The following is a 21,459-nucleotide window of genomic DNA, read 5'->3' on the forward strand; positions in this document are numbered from 1 at the left end:
CTGTCTTCCATGCACTCTTTCTCAGCTGTCAACAGTACACCACTGCTTCACATGCCCATAGCAAAGAGTTACAGACCTTCTGTTGTCTCTTTGGATCTTCTTGCCTCTTGCAAGCTGTTCTCATTTTAAATCTGCTTTCTGCAGCCTTCGTCTTTTTAAATATGAAGCTTGGAGCCTTTCTCTCTGCCCCTCACTCTTAACTTCACTTAACAGGGTCTTTTCTAGGCTCCTGTCCTTCCTTTGACTAGAAAGTCATCTTTGGACTTTCTCTTCTTCCATTCCCTTGAATTTGTTGAGTTTTCCTTAGCTTGGGACTCGCTATCTGTCCCCTTTTGCTTCTGCTTCACAGCTGTCTTCAAACTAATTGAACCCAAACAGCTTCCAAAACAAAATGTTGTTTCTCTTCTGTGTGTGTCTGTGAGAGTGACCTGTCTCTCTGGGCCCCTGTTACTAGGCAACAGTCCAATCCTTCTACCCTTGTATGTTTACTTCCTCTTTCAGGGTTGTAAAACTCCTCATTAGAAATGCAAGCACCTTTCTAAAGTGAAACTAACACTCTGGTCTTTCTTATCACACAGATACAGAAATACAAATCAAACTTAAACTTTAAAGCTAAAACTCATTCCCAACACCCTCAAATACCAATATAACTGACTTAAACTATCTCTATTTCCTAACTAAAGGATATAGGCCCTAACAATATTCTGGCAATAGTACTTTAAGCTTGTGCTCTAGAACTTGCTGCGCTCCTAGCCAAGCTGTTCCGGTACAGCTACAACACTGGCATCTACTTGGCAATGTGGAAAATTGCCCAGGTATGTCCTGTACACAAAAAGCAGGACAAATCCAACCCGGCCAATTACCAATCCATCAGTCTACTCTCCAGCATCAGTAAAGTGATAGAAGGGGTCATCAATAGTGCTATCAAGCAGCACTTGCTTAGCAATAACCTGCTTACTGATACTCAGTTTGGGTGGGCTCGACCAGGACCACTCAACTTTTGACCTCATTATAGCCTTGGTTCAAACATGGGCAAAAGAACTGAGCTCTAGAGGTGAGGTGAGAGTGACTGCCCTTGACATGACTGAGCGTGGCATCAAGGAGCCCTAGCCAAACTGGAGTCAATGGGAATCAGGAGGAAAACTCTCCACTGGTTGGCGTTGTACTTAGCACAAAGGAAGGTGGTTATGGTTGTTGGAGGTCAGTCATCCCAGTTCCAGGACATTACTGCAGCCGTTCCTCAGGGTAGTGTCCTCGGCTCAACCATCTTGAGCTGCTTCATCAATGACTTTCCTTCCATCATAAGGTTAGCAGTGGGGATGTTTGCTGATGATTGCACAACATTCAGCACCACTTGTGATCCCTCAGATACTGAAGCAGTCCATGTCCAAATGCAGCAAGACCTGGAAAATATCCAGGCTTGGGCTGACAAGTGGCAAGTAACATTTGCGCCACACAAGTGCCAGGCATTGACCATCTCCAACAAGAGAGAATCTAACCATCGCCCCTTGACAGTCAATGGCACTTCCATCACTGAATCCCCCACTGTCAACATTCTGGGGGTTACCATTAACCAGAAATTGAACTGGACTAGCCACATAAATACTGTGACTATAGAGCAAGTATAAGCCTAGAATCCTGCGGTGACTAACTCACCTCATGACTTTGTAAGCCTGTCTGCCATCCACAAGGCAAAAGTCAGGAGTGTGATAGAAAACTCCGCACTTGTCTGTATGAGTGCAGCCCCAATAACACTCAAGAAGCTTGACACCATCCAGGACAAAGCAGTCCGTTTGATAGGCACCCCTTCCACAAACATTCACTCCCTCCACCGCCAACAGTGGCAGCAATGCCAGGAATTCCAAACAGGAATTCACCAAGCCTCCTGAGGAAGCACCTTCCAAACCCACGACTGCTACCATCTTGAAGGACAACGGCAGCAGATACATGGGAACACCTGGAAGTTCCCCCTAAGCCACTCACCATCCTGACTTGGAAATATATTGCCGTTCTTTCGCTGTCACTGGGTCAAAATCCTGGAACTCTCTCTCTATCAACACTGTGGGTGTACCTACACCACAGGGACTGCAGCAGTTCAAGAAGGTAGCTCACCACCACCTTCTCAAGGGCACTTAGCAATGGAAAATAAATGCTGGCCTAGCCAGCGATGCCCACATCCTGTAAATGAATAAAAAAAAATTCCAGAGAGGGAAACCCTTTCAGAGGCAGAGTCGGCGAGGCAGCCTGTTCCCCTGATGAGGGGTCAGAGAAAGAAGAGGCTGTGCCTCAACAGGTACATGTCCAAGCCAGCCACAAGGAGCGTCTTGATGGCGTGAGACGTGGGAAGCTTTGATCATCAGACAATTCCAATAGATGACCGTCTTTATTAGTTTCATGGCCAGTGGTTGCTGGTCCATGCCATGAACACCATTGCCACATATGGGCAATGTTACTCAGCCGAACAATGTCAATCATTAGTATGCACATAATCAGGGATCCAGTATTAGCATCAATTTAATCCTTATCCATTCATTCTCACACAGCTAATGAACACGTGCAGCCGGATAATATGTGGAAAAGTGTGAAAGTGTGACTAATGTGTGGTTTTCTTGAATTTTTCTGGGTGCTGCAATCTGGTGCTGCCCCTTGCCAGCTGCTGTGGAGACAGGTTGCTAACCCTTATGCCCCCTTGTCTGGGATGATGTTGGTAGCCATCCTCTGTTCACCTGAGGCCCCCGACATGGTGAAATTTCTTGCACAGTGGCAGGATGCCCATCTATCGACGCGGCAATCAAAGATATCTGTGCCAGTGGCAGAGGGACAGAGGAGTGGCTATCCCGATTGGAAGTGCCCTGAGATGTCCCCTGATGCAGCTGCTGCTCATCCACCATCTTGAGGTCCATTTGGCCTTCCTTTCTTTCCTGAGAGAGCCCAGGAGCTGGATGTGACTCCAGGCTTCTCATCCCCCTCTCACCATGGCTTTGGGCCCCAGAGCTCAGAGACAAGGCAATTGTATGCAGGTCAGGACGCATGCCCACTATCTGTGATCCGCTGGGTTTAGTCCTCATAGAGTCATAGAGGTTTACAGCACAGAAAAAGGCCCTTCGGCCCATCGAGTCTGGGCCAGTCAAACAAGTATCTATCTATTCTAATCCCATTTTCCAGCAGTAGGCCCATAGCCTTGTATGCCATGGCATCGCAAGTGCACGTCCATATACTTCTTAAATGTTATGAGGGTATCTGCCTCTACCACCCTTTCAGGCAGTGAGTTCCAAATTCCCATCACTCTCTGGGTGAAAAAACTCTTCCTCACATCCCCTCTAAATCTCCTGACCCTGACCTTAAATCTATGCCCCCTGATTATTGATCCCTCCACCAAGAGGAAAAGTTCCTTCCTGTCTACCCTATCTATGCCCCTCATAATGCTATACACCTCAATCGTGTCCCCTCTCAATCTCCTCTGCTCCAGGGAAAATAACCCCAGTCTATCCAATCTCTCCTCATAACTAAAACTCTCCAGCCCAGACAACATCCTGGTAAATCTCCTCTGCAATCTCTCGAGTGCGATTACATCCTTCCTATAATGTGGATTCCAGAACTGCATGCAATACTCTAGTTGTGGCCTAACCAGCGTTTTATACAGTCCCAGCATAACCTCCCTGCTCTTATATTCTATGCCTCGGCTAATAAAGGCAAATATCCCATATGCCTTCTTAACCACCTTATCTACCTGTCCTGCTATCTTAAGGGACTGGTGGACATGCACACCAAGGTCCCTCTGATCCTCGGTACTTCGCAGGGTCCTACCATTCATCATGTATTCCCGTGCCTTGTTTGTCTTGTCAAAGTGCATCGCCTCACATTTATCCAGATTAAATTCCATTTGCCACTGATCAGCCCATCTGACCAGCCTGTCTATATCCTTATGTAATCTAAGGCTATCCTCCTCACTATTTACCACCCCACCAATTTTCGTGTCATCCGCGAACTTACTGATCAACCCTCCTACATTCAAGTCTAAATTGTTTATATATACCACAAACAGCAAGGGACCCAACACCGATCCCTGTGGAACCCCACTGGACACAGGCACCCAGTCACAAAAACACCCCTCGACCATCACCCTCTGCTTCCTGCCACTCAGCCAATTCTGGCCCCAATTTGCCAAATTGCCTTGGATCCCATCGGCTCTTACCTTTGTTATCAGTCTCCCATGCGGGACCTTATCAAAACCTCCATTATAGTCACCAGTCTGCCAATGGGTGAAGCCATGTGTTCTGTCGAGGGGGTGATTGCGGTGCTCATAGCCTGAATGTACTCCTCTAAAGGCAGTGCCAGAACATGCAACCTCTCTGATAACTCCGCCACATCTCCACGCACCTCGTGCTGCATGTCCAGCATCCGCCACTTAACAGATGACTCCAGAGGCTCATGACTCCAGAGGCTCATCATCAGACTGGGTCTCATCTCCAGCACTCCTCCCACTGCACCATCTCAGTCTCCAGCAGCAACATGTGCGACTGTGATGTGCTTTCACCAGTTTGTGATTCCCATACAGCCGAGGTGTACATACCCACTGAGGTGTGTGTAAAGGTGCTGGTGCTGGGTGTGGAGCAAGGATGTGAGGGCTGCACCCACTGAGGCATCCTCGTCCTCCTCAGACCTTCAGGGCTAGCGTCAGCGGCTGCTAATGTTGCACCTGTGTAGGAAACAAAAGGAAGGAGAGTTAAGGGCGTCTTCAGCTTTCAAAGTGGGTGCACTGAGACATGCTTCCTTATTATAAACAATGGAACCATTGTGAGATCTGACTTAGTGTTTGAACCTTACACCTTCAACATAGATTTACACCTTTCTTCCTAATGCAGGAAAACTTTCAAAGTCAAAGACCAGCAATCCTTCATTCCTGACAGCTTGCCAAGCCTTATGCACCCTCCCCTCTGCAGCCCTCTTAACACACATTTGTTGAAATTATAAAATTTCTCCCTTGCAATATTATCACCCTGGGGCCTTCCTTCTTTCTCGCCTTGACTGATGGGCCCGGCTCTGGTTATTGGCTGCCAACTCTGGTTATTGGCTTCTCCTCCTCGATGAGAGTCAATATGGCCAAGTTTGGCACACTACTTCCTGTCCTGCTTCTCCCCTGGCATTGTGCACCCTCTTCTTACAATTAAAGAGGGACATTACAATGATGATAATGCTGTGTTACAGCCATGCCTTCCAGTGTCTGGCCAATTTGTATTCTATCGGCAGCGCACTTTTCCCAGTGTTCTTTGCCAACTAACGTGTTGCATTCCCCCACATAACCCCACTGGTCACACACAATGGCCTTACAGACTTGGTTTACAAACAGGACAATCCCATAATAGACCAAGAACACAACCTTCCATTTATGTCTATCTCAAAAATGGTGATAGACTTACGCTTGCATATCACAGAAGGTCATTGAGCCATTTGTGGCAATGAAGCCAGGTTTGCTGAATGACCCCAAACCTGCTCACCTTCTCTGCGACCTCTGTCCAGGCTGCTTTGGTCAGGCTCTTTCCATCAGCAGGTATGAGGACCTCCCACTTATCACTTCCAGCCTGGATGAGGGCTCACAGGGAGTCATGATCAAACTTTGGGACTGCCCTTGATCTTTTGTCCTCCCCATCTCCTGGCTCCCTTCTTTCGGCACAGAGAGTTAACAGCCTGATGTCCAGTATCTTCATAAGCACTTGATATTCAATAGGGTTATGGGTCGGCTGCATTCCAATGCTATTCCTTCCCTGGCAAAGGTACTGAATGCTTCCCAGCTATAATATTTTTAAAAATTCATTCACGGGCCAGCATTTATTGCCCATCTGTAGCTCCCCTTGAGAAGGTAGTGGTGAGCTGCCTTCTTGAACCGCTGGAGTCCATGTGGTGTAGGTACACCCACAGTGCTGTTAGGAAGGGAGTTCCAGAATTTTGACCTAGCGACAGTGAAGGAACGGCGATATGTTTCCAAGTCAGGATGGTGAGTGACTTGGAGGGGAACTTCCAGGTGGTGGTGTTCCCATCAATCTGCTGCCCTTGTCCTTCTAGGTGGTAGAAGTCGTGGGTTTGGAAGGTGCTGTCTAAGGAGCCTTGATGAATTCCTGCAGTGCATCTTGTAGATGGTACACAGTGCTGCTACTGTGCGTCAGTGGTGGAGGGAGTGAATGTTTGTGGATGTGGTGCCAAATCAAGCGGACTGCTTTGTCCTGGACGGTGTCCAGCTTCTTCAGTGTTGTAGGAGTTGCAAGTGGGTAGTATTCCATTATGTTCCTGACTTGTGCCTTGTAGATGGACAGGCTTTGGGGAGTCAGGAGGCGAGTTACTCGTTACACAATTCCTAGCCTCTATAAGAACAGTCATACACATTTCGAAATAATCACTCACTTATTGCAATGGTTAAAATAAATTTAAAATCTCCATCAAAAAGTTCCAATGTACCCATACAATGTTTGCTGAAGCAACTGCCACAGTTCCTTGACAGGGTTTCCTTAAATGAGTGGCTATGACCTCCTTCCGGGTCACAGCCTGCCCCCTCTGTGCCTTCATTAGCCAATTCGGCATGCTGCCAACCATCTCCTGAAGCTGTTGGCTGGCTCTCTGGTGGCTGTTAATTGGCCATTATGTATATTATTCAATCTCTTTCACTGACTTCAGGATGGGATTCTCACCCACCGCCGAGGTACGTAAAATTCAGCCTCTGGATTCCCAATTAGCCACTCTTTGGTAGTTGTTTATATGTTGGATAACACGGGGATTGTGCAACACAGTGGGATACATTTGGACAAGGCCTGAATACAGGCACAGGATCACAATGTGCAATTAACTCAGATCCATTCATCTAGGTAGCATGCGAATTTAATTCTACCTGCTCATTATAATGATAGTTTGTAGCCCAGCGCTAAACACACTGCTAGGGCCCAAGTTCATGTGTTGCTAACATAAATTAAAGCTAACTTGATTTGGAAGAGTCAGCATGGATTTGTTAAAGGAAAATTGTGTCTCACTAACTTGCTGTAGTTTTTTGAAGAGGTGACAGAGATGGTTGATGAGGGCAAGGCCACTGAGGTGGTGTACATGGACTTCCAAAAGGTGTTCGATGCAGTACCATACAACAGACTTGTAAGGAAAGTTGTAAGTCATGGAATAAGAGGGACAGTAGCAACGTTGGATACAAAATTGGCTGAGGGTTAGAAAACAGAGAGTAATGGGTAATGGGTATTTTTCAGGCTGGAAGAAAGTTTGTAGTGGAGTTCCCCAGGGGCCAGTATCGGGACCTTTATTTTTCCTGATATATATAAATGATTTAAATCTTGGTGTGCAGGGGACAATTTCAAAGTTTTCGGGCGACACAAAACTTAGGAGAATTGTAAACTGTGAGGAGGACAGTGTAGAGCTTCAAAAGGACATTGACACATTGGTGGAGTGGGCAGATAAATGGCAGATGAAGTTCAATGCAGAGAAGTGTGAAGTGACACACTTTGGTACAAAGAACGTGGCGAGACAGTATAAAATAAAGGAGACTATTCTAAAGGGTGTGCAGGAGCAGAGAGACCTGGGTGTATACGTACATAAGTCATTAAAGCTGGTAGGACAGGTAAAGAGAGCTGTTTCTAAAGCATACAGTATTCTTGGCTTCATTAATAGGCACATAGAGTACAAGAGCAGGGAGGTTATGATGAACTTATATAGGACACTGGCTAGACCTCAGCTGGAGTATTGTGTACAGTTCTGGATGCCACACTATAGGAAGGATGTGAAGGCATTGGAGAGAGTGCAGAAGAGGTTTATAAGAATGGTTCCAGGGATGAGATACTTCAGTTATCACAGAATCACAGAATCGCACAGTGTAGAAGAGGCCCTTCGGCCCATTGAGTCTGCACCGACACGTGAGAAACACCTGACCTACCTACCTAATCCCATTTAGCAGCACTTGGCCCATAGCCGTGAATGTTATGACGTGCCAAGTGCTCATCCAGGTACTTATTAAAGGATGTGAGGCAACCCGCTTCCACCACCCTCCCAGGCAGTGCATTCCAGATTGTCACCACCCTCTGGGTAAAAAAGTTTTTCCTCACATCCCCCCTAAACCTCCTGCCCCTCACCTTGAACTTGTGTCCCCTCATGACTGACCCTTCAACTAAGGGGAACAGCTGCTCTCTATCCGCCCTGTCCATGCCTCTCATAATATTGTACACCTTGATTAGGTCACCCCTCAGTCTTCTCTGCTCCAATGAAAACAACCCAAGTCTATCCAACCTCTCTTCATAACTTAAATGTTTCATCCCACGCAACATCCTGATGAATCTCCTCTGCACCCCCTCCAGTGCAATCACATCCTTCCTATAATGTGGTGACCAGAACTGCACACAGTACTCCAGCTGTGGCCTCACCAAGGTTCTATACAACTCCAACATGACCTCCCTACTTTCGTAATCTATGCCTCAATTGATAAAGGCGAGTGTCCCATATGCCTTTTTCACCACCTCACTAACATGCCTCTCCGCCTTCAGAGACCTATGGACACACACACCAAGGTCCATTTGTTCCTCAGAACTTCCTAGTGTCATGCCGTTCATTGAATGCTTCCTTGTCAAATTACTCATTCCAAAGTGTATCACGTCACACTTTTCAGGGTTAAATTCCATCTGCCACTTATCTGCCATTTGACCATCCCATCTATAGCTTCCTGTAGCCCAAGACACTCAACCTCACTGTTAACCACCCAGCCAATCTTTGTGTCATCCGCAAACTTACTAATTCTACACCCAACATAGTCATCTATGTCATTTATATAAATTACAAATAATAGGGGACCCAGCACAGATCCCTGTGGTACGCCACTGGACACTGGTTTCCAGTCACTAAAGCATGCTTCTGTCATCACCCTCTGTCTCCTACAACTAAGCCAATTTTGAATGCACTTTATCAAATTACCCTGTATCCCATTGCATTTGCCTTCTTTATAAGCTTCCCATGTGGGACCTTGTCAAAGGCTTTGCTGAAATCCATATAAACTACATCAGCTGCACTACCGTCATCTACACACTTGGTCACCTCCTCAAAAAATTCAATCAAATTTGTTAAGCATGACCTCCCTCTGACAAAGCCATGCTGACTATCCCTAATCAAACTTTACCTCTCCAAGTGGAGATAGATCCCCTCCTTCAGAATTTTCTCCAATAGTTTCCCTACCACTGACGTGAGACTCACTGGCCTGTAGTTCCCTGGCTTAACTCTACAACCCTTCTTAAATAGCGGAACCACATTAGCTGTTCTCCAGTCCTCTGGCACCTCCCCTGTGGCCAGAGAGGAATTAAAAATTTGGGTCAGAGCCCCTGCGATCTCCTCCCTTGCCTCCCTCAGCAGCCTGGGACACAAATCATCCAGACCTGGAGATTTGTCCACTTTTAAGCCTGCCAACACCTCCAATACCTTGTCACACCCTATATCAATTTGCTCAAGAACCTCGCAGACTCTCTCCCCGAGTTCGACATTTTCATCCTCCTCTTGGGTGAAGACAGAAGTGAAGTATTTGTTCAACACTCTACCAATGTCCTCTGGCTCCAACCATAGATTGCCCCCTTGGTCCCTACTCTTTCCCTGGTTATCCTCTTCCCATTGATATACTTATAGAATATCTTGGGATTTTCCCCACTTTTACTAGCCAGAGCTTTCTCATATCCCCTCTTTGCTCTCCTAATTACTTTCTTAAGCTTCACCCTGCACTTTCTGTACTCCACTAATGCTTCTGCTGATTTGCTCCCCTTGTACTTGCTGAAAGCCTCTCTTTTCCTTCTCATCGTATTCTGAATATCTCTGGTCATCCAAGGTTCTCTGGGCTTGTTACTCCTTCCTATCACCCTAGAGGGAACATGTTGCCCCTGTACCCCGCCATTTCCTTTTTGAACGTTTCCCACTGCTCCTCTAGATTTCTCCACAAGTAGCTGTTCCCAGTCTACCTTGGCCAGATCCTGCCTCATTTTACTAAAATCCGCTCTCCCCCAATCCAAAACATTTTTTTGCAACTTGTCTATTTCTTTGTCCATAACAAGCTTAAATTGTGCCATGTTGTGGTCGCTATCACTAAAATGCTCGCCCACCACCACCTCAGCCACCTGTCTGGCTTCATTCCCCAGAATTAGGTCCAGCACTGCGTCATCCCTAGTTGGACCCTCTATATATTGACCTAAAAAGTTCTCCTGTACACATTTCAAGAAATCCACTCCATCCAAGCCCTTAACACTATGTCTATCCCAATTAATGTTGGGAAAGTTGAAATCACCTAATATAATTACCCTATTGTTATTGTTTTTACACACCTCCGCAAACTGTGCTCATATTTGCTCCTCAATTTCCCACTGTCTATCTGGGGGTCTATAACAAACACCTAACAATGTGGCTCCCCCTTTTTTATTCCTAAGCTCTACCCACAAAGCTTCATTCGATGCCCCCTCCAAGATTATCATCGCTCCTTACTGCAGTAACTGACTCCTTAACTAACAATGCAATGCCTCCTCCTCTTTTACCCCCTCCCCTGTCTCGCCTGAAGATTCTATATCCTGGGATTGTTGAGCTGCCAATCCTGCCCCTCCCTCAACCACATCTCAGTGATGGCTACTATATCACAATTCCACATGTCAATCCTCACCCTTAACTCATCTGTTTTACCTGTAATACTCCTGGCATTAAAGCAGAGGCCATTCAACCTTGCCTTACCCCTTGAAACTTAATGCAGCTGTCCTCCGTCTGACTTGATTGTTTTTCTGTATTATGATGTGTCCCTATTATGCTAACATTCTGTGTCCCCTCCCCCTGCTGAATTAGTTTAAACTCCTCCCAACAGCACTAGCAAGCCCGCCAGCAAGGATGTTAATCCCACTCTGGTTCAGATGTAGACCGTCCCGACTTGTACGGGTCCCATCTTCCCCAGAAACAGTCCCAGTGATCCAGGAATCTAAAACTCTCCTTCCTGCACCAACTCTTAAGCCACGTGTTCATCTGCGCTATTCTCCTATTTTTGAGCTCGCTAGCATATGGCACTGGGAGTAATTCAGAAATTACAACCCGAGAGGTCTTGCTTTTTAGTCTACTGCCTAACTCCCTGAATTCTTGATGCAAGACCCCATCTCTTTTTCTACCTGTGCCATTGGTACCAACATGTACCATGAACTCTGTCTTATCATCCTCCCCTTTCAGGATGCCCTGCAGCCGTTCAGTGACACTCCGGACCCTGGCACCAGGGAGGCAACACACTATCCTGGAGTCACGTTGACGGTCACTGTAGCGCCTATCTGTTCTCCTGACTATAGAATCCCCTATTACTATTGCGCTTCCTCTCTTCCTCCCCTCCTGTACAGACAGGCTGCTTGTGGTGCCAGAAGCTTGGCTCTGTCTGTACTCCCTGTGGGAAGCAGCGCCCTCATCAGCCTCCAAAATGGAATACCGATTTGCGAGTGGAACCCCAGGGGACTCCTGAACTACTTGTCTGTTTCTCTTGGATTGCCTGGTCGTCACCAATTCCCTTCCTTCAAGCTCCTTCATCTGCGGTGTGACCACCTCTCTAAATGTGCTATCCACGATACTCTCAGACTCGCGGATGCTCCACAGTGTCTCCAGCCGCCGTTCCAGCTCTGAAACCCGAGCTTCCAGGAGCTGCAGCTGGACGCACTTCCTGCACACATGCTGGTCCCAGCCACTGGAAATGTTCCCGGCTTCCCACATGGAGCACGAGGAGCACACCACGGCTTTGAGCTCTCCTGCCATGACTTATTCATTTAAGTTAAACCTTTTAAATCAATTACTCTAGGGCCCTTCTTTCTTGATCCTCATTACTACAGAATATACAAACTATAAACCTCAAAAAAACCTTAAACTATAAGCAATAAAAGTAGTAAATACTTACCCGAACTTACCCACTACTTACCAGTCATTCCTTTCCCTCGTAGCCTCTACTGCTACAGCAGGGCAAGACCACTCTCTGAAGATTTAAGAAGTTGGATAGCAAAGAGAAAATGCAAAGAGCACATCTTCCCCTCTGCACCGAATTCCCACTGTGCACCGAATTGCCAATATCCACACTCACTCTGGCTGTGTCTCACTCAGGATGAGCTCTCTCCCCTGTTATGAGGAAAGGTTGGAGAAGTTGGGACTGTTTTCCTTGGAGAGGAGAAGGCTAAGAGGAGACTTGATAGAAGTTTTCCAAATCATGAGGGGCCTGGACATAATAGGGAGAAACTGTTCCTGCTCGTAAATGGCTCAAGAACCAGAGGGCAAATGTTAAATTGTTTTGCAAAAGAAGCAAATGCGAGGTGACAAAAAACTTTTTCACACAGCGAGTAGTTAGGGTTTGGAATTTGCCTGGAAGTGTGGTGGTGGCAGGTTCAATTGAGACATTGAAGAGGGCATTGGATGATTATTTAAATAGAAACAATGTGCAGGGTTACGGGGAAAAGTTAAAATGCTCAAAGAGCCGGTGCAGACACGATGGGCTGAATGGCCTCCTTCTACACCGTAACAATTCTGTGATCCAACTTATGGCAAACTTGCACGTCTTAACGAGGACATGCATTCTAGCTGCAGCAGGTGCTGGAATTGGTTAGAGAAGAACAGGAAGAACAGTGCAAATGGCACATCAGGATAGAGACTGTGCTCCAAAGTTCTGATGCAGCACTGGGTCCTTAGTGCAGGAGGAGAGCAGTCCTATACCCACAAGGGGACCTCAAGGCAGACATTGAGAAGTGGAAGCAGTTAACCATTGTTATCAATGCAAGCAATCTATCCCCAAGGACCTGAATGCAGTGTAGGATGAAGTTTAGTAATCTCATCAATGATTAGTGAATGCAACGTCAAATGCCACATCTTTACAAATGAACCAGTAACCTCACACACTGTCTAATTCACTACTCCCTTCACTCACCTACCAACATTTCAGAGGAAAGGTAAGATGTGTGACTCTTTGTTATGATGCAGCAGATGATGTGTGCCAGGCAGACCAAATCCACGAGGGAAACTTGGTCGTGCTATCAGAACGGTCTTGTGATTTGTATTTATTTGAAGATGCGTGCATGAATTCAGAAGTAATAAGTCCACCAAGACTTTGAGATTTTTTAAAAACTAAATTAAAATGTTTATTAACAAAAGAAAAAATTTCAAGCACATACATAGAACTACAAATTACTACTATAACAACTCTTAAAATTCCTAATTAATCAGACCCCAGTTACACCACCTTTAAGGCAACGGTCCAAAAATAGATTTTAGATTTTAAACTGATCCAGCAAATTAACTCAATACCCTGGACAGTGGATTTCCAAATGACTTTCTCCAGCTTCAGTTTCAGTGGACAGCAGACTTATACACAAATACTGGGGACTTATTTAAGGTTATTTCATACACTTCTGTTAGTTTTTTTTTATTCATTCACCGGATGTGGGCTTCGCTGGCTGGGCCAGTATTTAATGCCCATCCCTAGTTGTCCTTGAGATCTCACAATGCCTTCTCCTGATAAGTAGCCTCATTCTCCTTTATGTATGTTTCTCTCTTTTTTAATATGTAAATTCTATTGTTTCATAATTTTTTGGAAACTGTATCTTCCTCACAACATAAAAACTTTCATGTTGCTTCTATTTATTGTCAGTAACCTTTGGGAAAAATAAACACATTCCTTAGCCTTGCTTATCTGGCTAATTGTAAACAGACTAAAATCCCTTTGGAATCCAAAGCTCCCTTCATCTATCTAAAAATGCAAATTCCCTTCACACTTTACATGCTAAGCCAGCATCCATGTTTACTCATTAGCATGTCAAGCACCTAGCTTCTTTGGATGAGTCAAAGCCTGCAGTTTACTTGATTCCAAATATAATTAAATCACACATAGACAGCCTAACTATACTTACCCCCATAAACCTACTTTACAATAAACCAGAAAAATATTATGAAAATTATCATACCTTCCTGACACTCTTGTGGAAAGGAGAATTGGGGTTGTGTTCAGATAAAGCTATTGTGGACAGCCTGACTGGAAATGGGACATGTAGGTTCCCTTCCCTTCCTTCTACTACACTTTCTATTTCTCTTCATTCTGCTGCTTCTCAGCTGCTTGCCACATTGGTGGCAAAGCTTTGTCCTCATGATGGCAAGGACACAACAGACCATGACAAATTGGGACACATGCTCCAGCGAGTACTGCAGGCATCCTCCAAAGAGGTTGAGGTAGCAGAACGTTTTGTTGTGTACCCCCAATGGCTTTCTCTAGGCAGTTTTGTGTTCGCATCCTTCTCATTTTGCACATGTCAGCTACACATGATTTGCACACTGAGTCATAAGCTGCTTTTTAAGCGGTTAGCCCCTTTCACACAACAGCCACCCTCTGGTTTTAATTGGTGGCTCACATACTGAAAAAATAGTGGACTGACACAGAATTGAAGGCATCATCACTGCTTCCATGATAGTGGGCATTCACCTGCCTGCTGTGCTGAGCATGACTGCACACCAACTACATATTATGGGTGTGGAACACTTTGCGTTAGTAGTACATCTCAGCATTTAGATACAGCTCACATAAAACTACACGTTTTCTGTCAGTGAAACCTTGCATCATGGGGTGGCCATTAACCTGGCAAAGCCACGTGCACGCTTTGCCTGTTTCTCTAATCAAAGAGAACATGATGTTCTTCCCTCTCCTAACAACAAAAGTGCCAGTTACCTCCCTAATACAGTTTGGATGGCAAACTGGGAGATATTACAGATATTGCCTGCTCCAGACTGGAAGAATCATGATGCAAAGAAATCATGACCATGGTCTCCTTCACAGCCACCAGCAGTGCTGTATTCACCCTACTCGGAGGTTGCAGGTCTGACTACAAGAGGTGGAAGATTTCTGTGAGCATCTCCTTTGTAAAATAGAGATGATGTACACACTGTTCTTTGCATAGGTTGAAGTAAGAGAAATGTTTTCTGAAGACCCTGGGTGAATAGGGCTCCTGCTGACATCCTTTCTCTCCCTCCTCCCCCTCCTCCTCCTGCGAGCACCTTATCTTCTTTTGTGCTTCCTCTGCTCAATCTCCCTCTCATGCTGCATTCCAAAAGGCTTGGTAACCAAAGCACCCATGACTAAGCAAGTGGTCTGACCAGAACTCGAAGTCACAACCAAGGCCTTCTCCATGTCCAACACTGCTCCTGTCAACATCTCCAACTTTAAATAACTGCAACCCACCAAGCACTTCTGAAAACATAGGCAGAGTCAGTAGAAATTAATCCAGAACTAATATGTTGATCCCATTAAGAAACATTGATGGGGGCCCTTACTACTGTTGAAGCTATGCATGTTTAAGAGAGGGCATTTGCTGGAGCTGTGAGGTCAAAAATGCCAGTGCTGGTGTCAAATCAGCATTAAACGCTGACTAATATCACAATCTGCCTATACCTGGTAGAGGTCCTGATGCTCGTGCTGCTGATCTTCCCAATGACATCTGATGCGAGCACTCCTTAAATGTGTAAGTAATTTTGGAACCAAGTCTGCACCCATATCACTGAAACTACAGCTACTACACAGCTGAATTTTGCAGCCACTGAATTTCACATGGGGGAATTATCAACCAAAATAATTAAATGACCCCCCCAGATGAATAAATTACCAACAGGATTTCACTTTTTGTAATTTTTACTTTAACATAAATCAGAACCAATGTAATTTAAACATGAATTAACAGGCAAATGATACTTCAAATGAAAAGGTAAATTTCACTTTAAATAGTTGATACATCAAAGACACGTCTTACACAACCACAAGGATTCACATCATTCCAGCAGCCATGTGGCACTACATAGCTACAAAGTTCCACAATATGCTGTCCTTTATTCAAGCAGGAGAGGTCAGGAGCCCTATCTGACAACAACTTTCATCTGAATTTCACGGGTACAATTATTATCAACAAGGCATATTTCCATGAACCCTCTCTCCCTTGGGTCACGACAGTCCTGATGATCTAGCTCTCCAGAATTTCTTTTGAACTGACCAACCAATAACACCCCTGTTCATAGTTTGGCCACTTTTGGTAAAACAGCCAACTCTTTAGCGTCTCCAAGCTTGTTACATAGCCTTCCAGTTTTTAAACCTTTTTAGCCTGCTTGCACAGTGCCTCTAAGAGCTCTTGCACCTGTGTGTTGATCACCTTCTGCCTCCAGCTCTTCTTTCTGTCTGTCAGCCATACAACTTCTGTCCTGTTGGTACTGCTTCCAGGTCAAGAGTTGGCAGGTCACATGGGCCAGTATTTCTTATTATCCAAGCAAATTACAATTGATCCCTTAATAATTTATGCAAACTCAAATATTCTTAGAAGCAATTACAGATTCCACAGATATTTTAAAGAAATTACAAATTTTCCTTACTGTACAGCTTCTGGGTCAAAGTGTCACATTGTTTACGCTGATTCAAAGTAAACGTCTCAATATTCTATACATCAGTAAAACATTTCATGGTCTTTCAACAAATTTTATTTGTTAAATTAAATTAAGAACACAATATAAACAGAAAATGCATGACCCTGAGCTTCATGTCACCGTCATTTCAATTCTCTACTTTGCTCTAACTCTGACCTTTCTGTCCTTGGCCTGTTACAGTGTTCCAATGAAGCTCAACACAAGCTTTTCATCTTTTGACTGATGGCCTCAACATTGAGTTCAACTTTAGATCATAACCTCAGCTCATATTTTTGTGTTTTTTGCTGGTTCAGTTTGTTCTCATTTCTTTCTTAATCCATTCACTTTGCATTTAGACAACTACTATACTGCAATTTACATCTCATCTAGATACATCTTTTGTTTCTTTGTTGTCCCATTACCACTCCCGCTGGCTTTTCACAGTAAAACCTTTTGTCATTTACTCTGCCCTCCACCCTATCACAGACCCTCCCTTTTGTTGTTCTCCCCCACCATCCCTTTTACTTGCTCAAAACCTATTACATTTCTAACTTTTCTCAGTTCTGGTGAAAGGTCATAGACCTGAAATGTTAACTCAGTTTCTGTCTCCACAGATGCTGCCAGACCTGCTGAGTGTTCCCGCATTTTCTGTTCTTTATTTCAGACTTCCGGCATCTGCAGTACTTTGCTTTTGAAGAACACAATATTTTTTCTATCTGTTGTAGTTTTTACTTTTACTTCTGCTTAATACACCTTACTCATTTTAGTCTGATTTAAATGGTCTGCCATAATATTATTTGGCCATTAGCTGAAGATATTTTCTAATGTACTTTTTACTGTAGCAAAGGGAATGACTTTTCTCATCCTTAGTTTTCCTTATGTTGTTATAATTGAACCATGAATTGTTTTATTATATCATAGAATAGCACAGTACAGAAGGAGGCCATTTTGCCCATTGAAGCTGCACCGACTTCTTTGAAGAGCAGTCAGTTTCACTCCCTGGCTTTTTCCCCATATCCCTGCAACAATTTTCTCCTTCAAATAGTTATCCAATTTCCTTTTGAAAGCTAGGAGTGAATCTGTTTTCACTACCCTACCAGGCAACATGGTCCAAACCTTAACCACTCATTTGGCTGTGTACAAGCATTTATTAATTGCTTAACTCATGTGGTATCACAATAATTTTCACTCCTGTGACATTCATTTTCATTTTTCCTTTTTCCTTAGGAAACTGGTGGATTTCATTATAAAACAACATTTTCCTCTGATAAATGCAACCAACTCAAATAGGTATCTGGTATGTTTTAAGATCAATATTTTCACTATATAATATTAGGATTTATACAATTTATGTACCATTTAACCAAATGCCATATATTTCTGCTTTCTTGTCAGAAAATTAGTTACAATTGTTATTGAGTTAGTATTTTGTCATTGCAGGATTTTTTCTCTCAAGTTGTGATTGATACTTCAAATCTCATCGCACATTGGATGTCAGTGGGATTTGCGCATGGTATGACAGAAATGTTTTTTCAAGGCAATTAAATTAGAAAACACCATTTTGACACTTGAAAGATCCAAATTGCAGTTTTAGATGTAATAAAATACTGTTGGACTGATTGATATCTGCTGTGAGATATGCTAAAGGTTTCATGTGACAGAAAATGGTGGTACTAATATTCTCTCCTCTTCTGACTCCCAAAGTACATGATTAAATTCCTGAAAACTAGACTTTCTATTTGTGCTGCTGTTCATTTTCACCTCTGTGTCAAGGCAAGATATACAATTTATTTTTCAAGATGGTACTTGAGCTGGCAGCTCCCTGTTGAGCTCCTTTGCCCTGGAGCTCCTTTAGTGATCACCAACAACCATTCTTAAACTGTTATTTCCTCCAAATCATTACCTTAATATAAAACTTGGAACCACCTATTCCAGGCCAAAACCTTTTGCTTGCTCTGACCTTCAGCAGGGTGCTGCTTTGATCATCGGAACTCTACCCCACTTCATGTCCTGATTCCTTTACTGTAAGAAATTTCCTCTACTGGACCCTCAAGAGTATCTAACACAAAAAAGGAACAAAAATGTTCCTAATTTCCAGCTCCCAATAAGCTTAAAAATCTGCTAACTTCCACTGCCAACTCTCTTGTTTTCCATGCTTCTCAAATATCTCTGATACCTGGAGCAAAGCTCTTTGTATCATTGACTCAATGTAACAGTCCCTGTTTTGTTTCTTGCTGCCCACATTCTGGCTACTTCTTCCAAGATTTCTCTGCTGATTCTCTGCTTAGATCTTCCTATGAGGCACCTGCAAACTCACACTCACCTTTTTGCCCTGGCCCACTCCACTGCACACAACATCTCTGTGTTTTTTGCAGACCACGTACCAAATGTTGGTGACAGGCACTAGTTTCTTAAGGCTTCCTTACAGACCTTGGATTTTCTTTGACTTTCTCATAGAACGTGAATGTTTTCTGACCAGCTCATAGACCTCCAATTCCTTCTGTCTCTTTACAAACCACAGATCTTCTCATAGACTTCCTCACACACCTTGGATCTTTTGTAACCTCCTTGTAGACGTCAGATCTTCTCAAATCGTTTCAGTCTTTGATTTTATCAAACATATTAAGCTTCATCCTTAAAAGCTGTTCTTTGTACTTAGTGACAAATTCTGCACTCCCACTTCACCACCCACACCTATTCACTTACTTGAAGGCAAAACACCAGGCTTCCTGCCTATTTTAGACAGACTTGGTTCATTCGTCAACAAACTGTCTGGCAATTCCTTTGAAATTCAGATTAATTTTATTACCCTCTGTCTTTCTTGAGTTTCAAACTAATTGGTTTATTTTCTGAGATTTTCAAACTGAAACCCACCCCTCAACCGCCCATCTAACAAATTCAGATGGAATCAGTTTATTATATTGCATAAAAGAGTTAGTAGGAATATATGAGGTAGAATTTTACAGTACTCTGCTTGCTTCCTGTCTGGTCCCAGTAAATGAACCTCACTTACCTTATTTCTTGGGCCCCAACACCAATTGTCTGCCTGGGCCTTCTGCAATACCAGCTGTGCCCACTGCTTTTGGGTGGCAGCTCTCGGAGGCAGGATATCCGTCCTGAACATGACAAGGACCCCGACTCCAATCAGATAAGTGCATGAGTCACACTAAATCGGGTCGGGGTGGGAGGCAGGGGGTGTTGATGGCGCAGAATGGTGGTGGTGGGGTTTCCACTGCCTCTCCAGCCAGTGGACGAGCCCACTGCTGCGAGCATTAAACTCTGCTCATTGTTTTTGCTTCCTGCTCCAGAGTCCATTCCCTTTACTACTGACTCTAACCCTCTCCCTGGCACCAGTCTGAGATTAAGCCAGCATGTTCACAAGCCTAACCCTGAGCTTCCTGTTGCTTGTCATTTCAGTCCTCCACCTTGCTCCCACCCTGACTTCTCTGTTCCTGGCCAGCTACAATGATCCGAAGAAGGTCAATGCAAGTTTGAGGAACAGCACCTCATCTTTGCACTCTACAGCCGTCTGGACTTAACATTGAGTTCAACAATTTTAAATCATAACCTCTGCCTCCATTTTGTTTCATGTTCTTTTTTGCTGGTTCAGTTTTTTTTTTCTTGTTTCTTTCTTTATTCCTTCATTTTGCATTTGGATGGCTGTTATCCAGCCATTCACGCCTTATTTGGTCACGTCTTTTGTTTCTTTACTATACCCTTTATGCTGCCTGGCTTTTGTACCATGAAACCTTTTGTCATTTAATCACTCCTGCTTCACCCTATCACAGACCTTCCCTTTTGTTCTTCCTCCCCATCCCATCATTTCACTTGCTCAAAACCTATTACATTTCTATCTTTCCTCAGTTCTGATGAAGTCATTGACCTGAAATGTTAGCTCTGTTTCCCTCTACAAATGCTGCCTGACCTGCTGAGTATGTCCAGCATTTTCTGTTTTCACTTCAGATTTCCAGCATCTGCAGTATTTTGCTTTGTTTTGTATTTGCAACCTTGATGTCTGAGATGACCTTCCGTCCTCATATTCGCACCATCACTAAGACTACCTATTTCCACCTCCATAACATCACCTGACCTCACCCCTGCCTCAATTCATCTGCAGCGGAAACCCTCATTCATGTCTTTGCTACCCCTAGAGTTGACTATTCCAACATACACCTGGATGGTCTCCTACATTCTACCCTTGGTAAACTTCAAGTCATTCAAAACTCTGTGCCCGTGTCATAACTCGCACCAAGTCCCGTTCCCTATCACCGCTGTGCTTGCTGACCTATTTGGCTTCTGGTCAAGCAACGTCTTGATTTTAAAATTTGCATCTTTGTTTTCAAATCCCTCTGTGACCTCACCATCCCTATCCCTGTAATCTCCTCTAGCCCCACAACCTTCCGAGATATCTGCTCTCCTTTAATTCTGGCCTGTTGAGCATCTCCAATTTTAATTGCTTCACTGTTGGTAATTGCACCTTTAGATCGGAGTTTTCCATTTCGATTGGCATCCAGCGTCAAAGGCCAAAAATCAGGTTCACACTGTCACGAAACCAGTTTGTGATCGTCCGCTCCACTCATCAATGACGGGCTTCGTTTCCCACAGCTACACATGGGGAAGTCATTTTAATACATTTGCACCTAATTATAAGCCCTGCTCGCCAGAATCATCCCCCATGTCAAATTTACCACCCACTTCAGCGGGAAAACATGCCGGCCCAGGACATGTTGTGACAAGTGTGACGTGCAAAAGTCTGTTAGAGATTTGCTCACATCACAGACATCCAAGGAACAGAAGATGCTGGAGCCCTACAGCTACTGGGCTACCGGACCCAGGAGGAACACATGCATCACATGCTGGGTGGATTCTTATGAGCATGGCTTTGCTGCGAAGCAAGTCATGGAAGCTGGGAGGTCTCCTTTGATATTTGGGGTTTGCTTTGGGACATCAGGGTTTTGGCCATGGGCTGTTACGGATGATCTTTGAGGGGTGGAGGAGGGAGGTCCAGCTGTGAGTGGGAGAGGA

The 21,459-nt window shown here is 44.4% G+C and overlaps 1 protein-coding gene across 1 annotated transcript in view; it reads left to right on the forward strand.

The window, feature by feature from the left end:
• LOC144678149 (protein nucleotidyltransferase YdiU-like) overlaps positions 1 to 21,459 on the forward strand; it is a 126,130-nt gene that overhangs the window by 49,109 nt on the left and 55,562 nt on the right. The window contains exons 9-10 of the mRNA XM_078538042.1: positions 17,662 to 17,731; positions 17,875 to 17,947. Coding sequence (XP_078394168.1) covers positions 17,662 to 17,731; positions 17,875 to 17,947 — 143 coding nt within the window. The remainder of the gene's footprint in view (positions 1 to 17,661; positions 17,732 to 17,874; positions 17,948 to 21,459) is intronic.

Source organism: Cetorhinus maximus, chromosome 3, assembly GCF_964194155.1.
Source record: "Cetorhinus maximus chromosome 3, sCetMax3.hap1.1, whole genome shotgun sequence".
Taxonomy (NCBI): domain Eukaryota; kingdom Metazoa; phylum Chordata; class Chondrichthyes; order Lamniformes; family Cetorhinidae; genus Cetorhinus; species Cetorhinus maximus.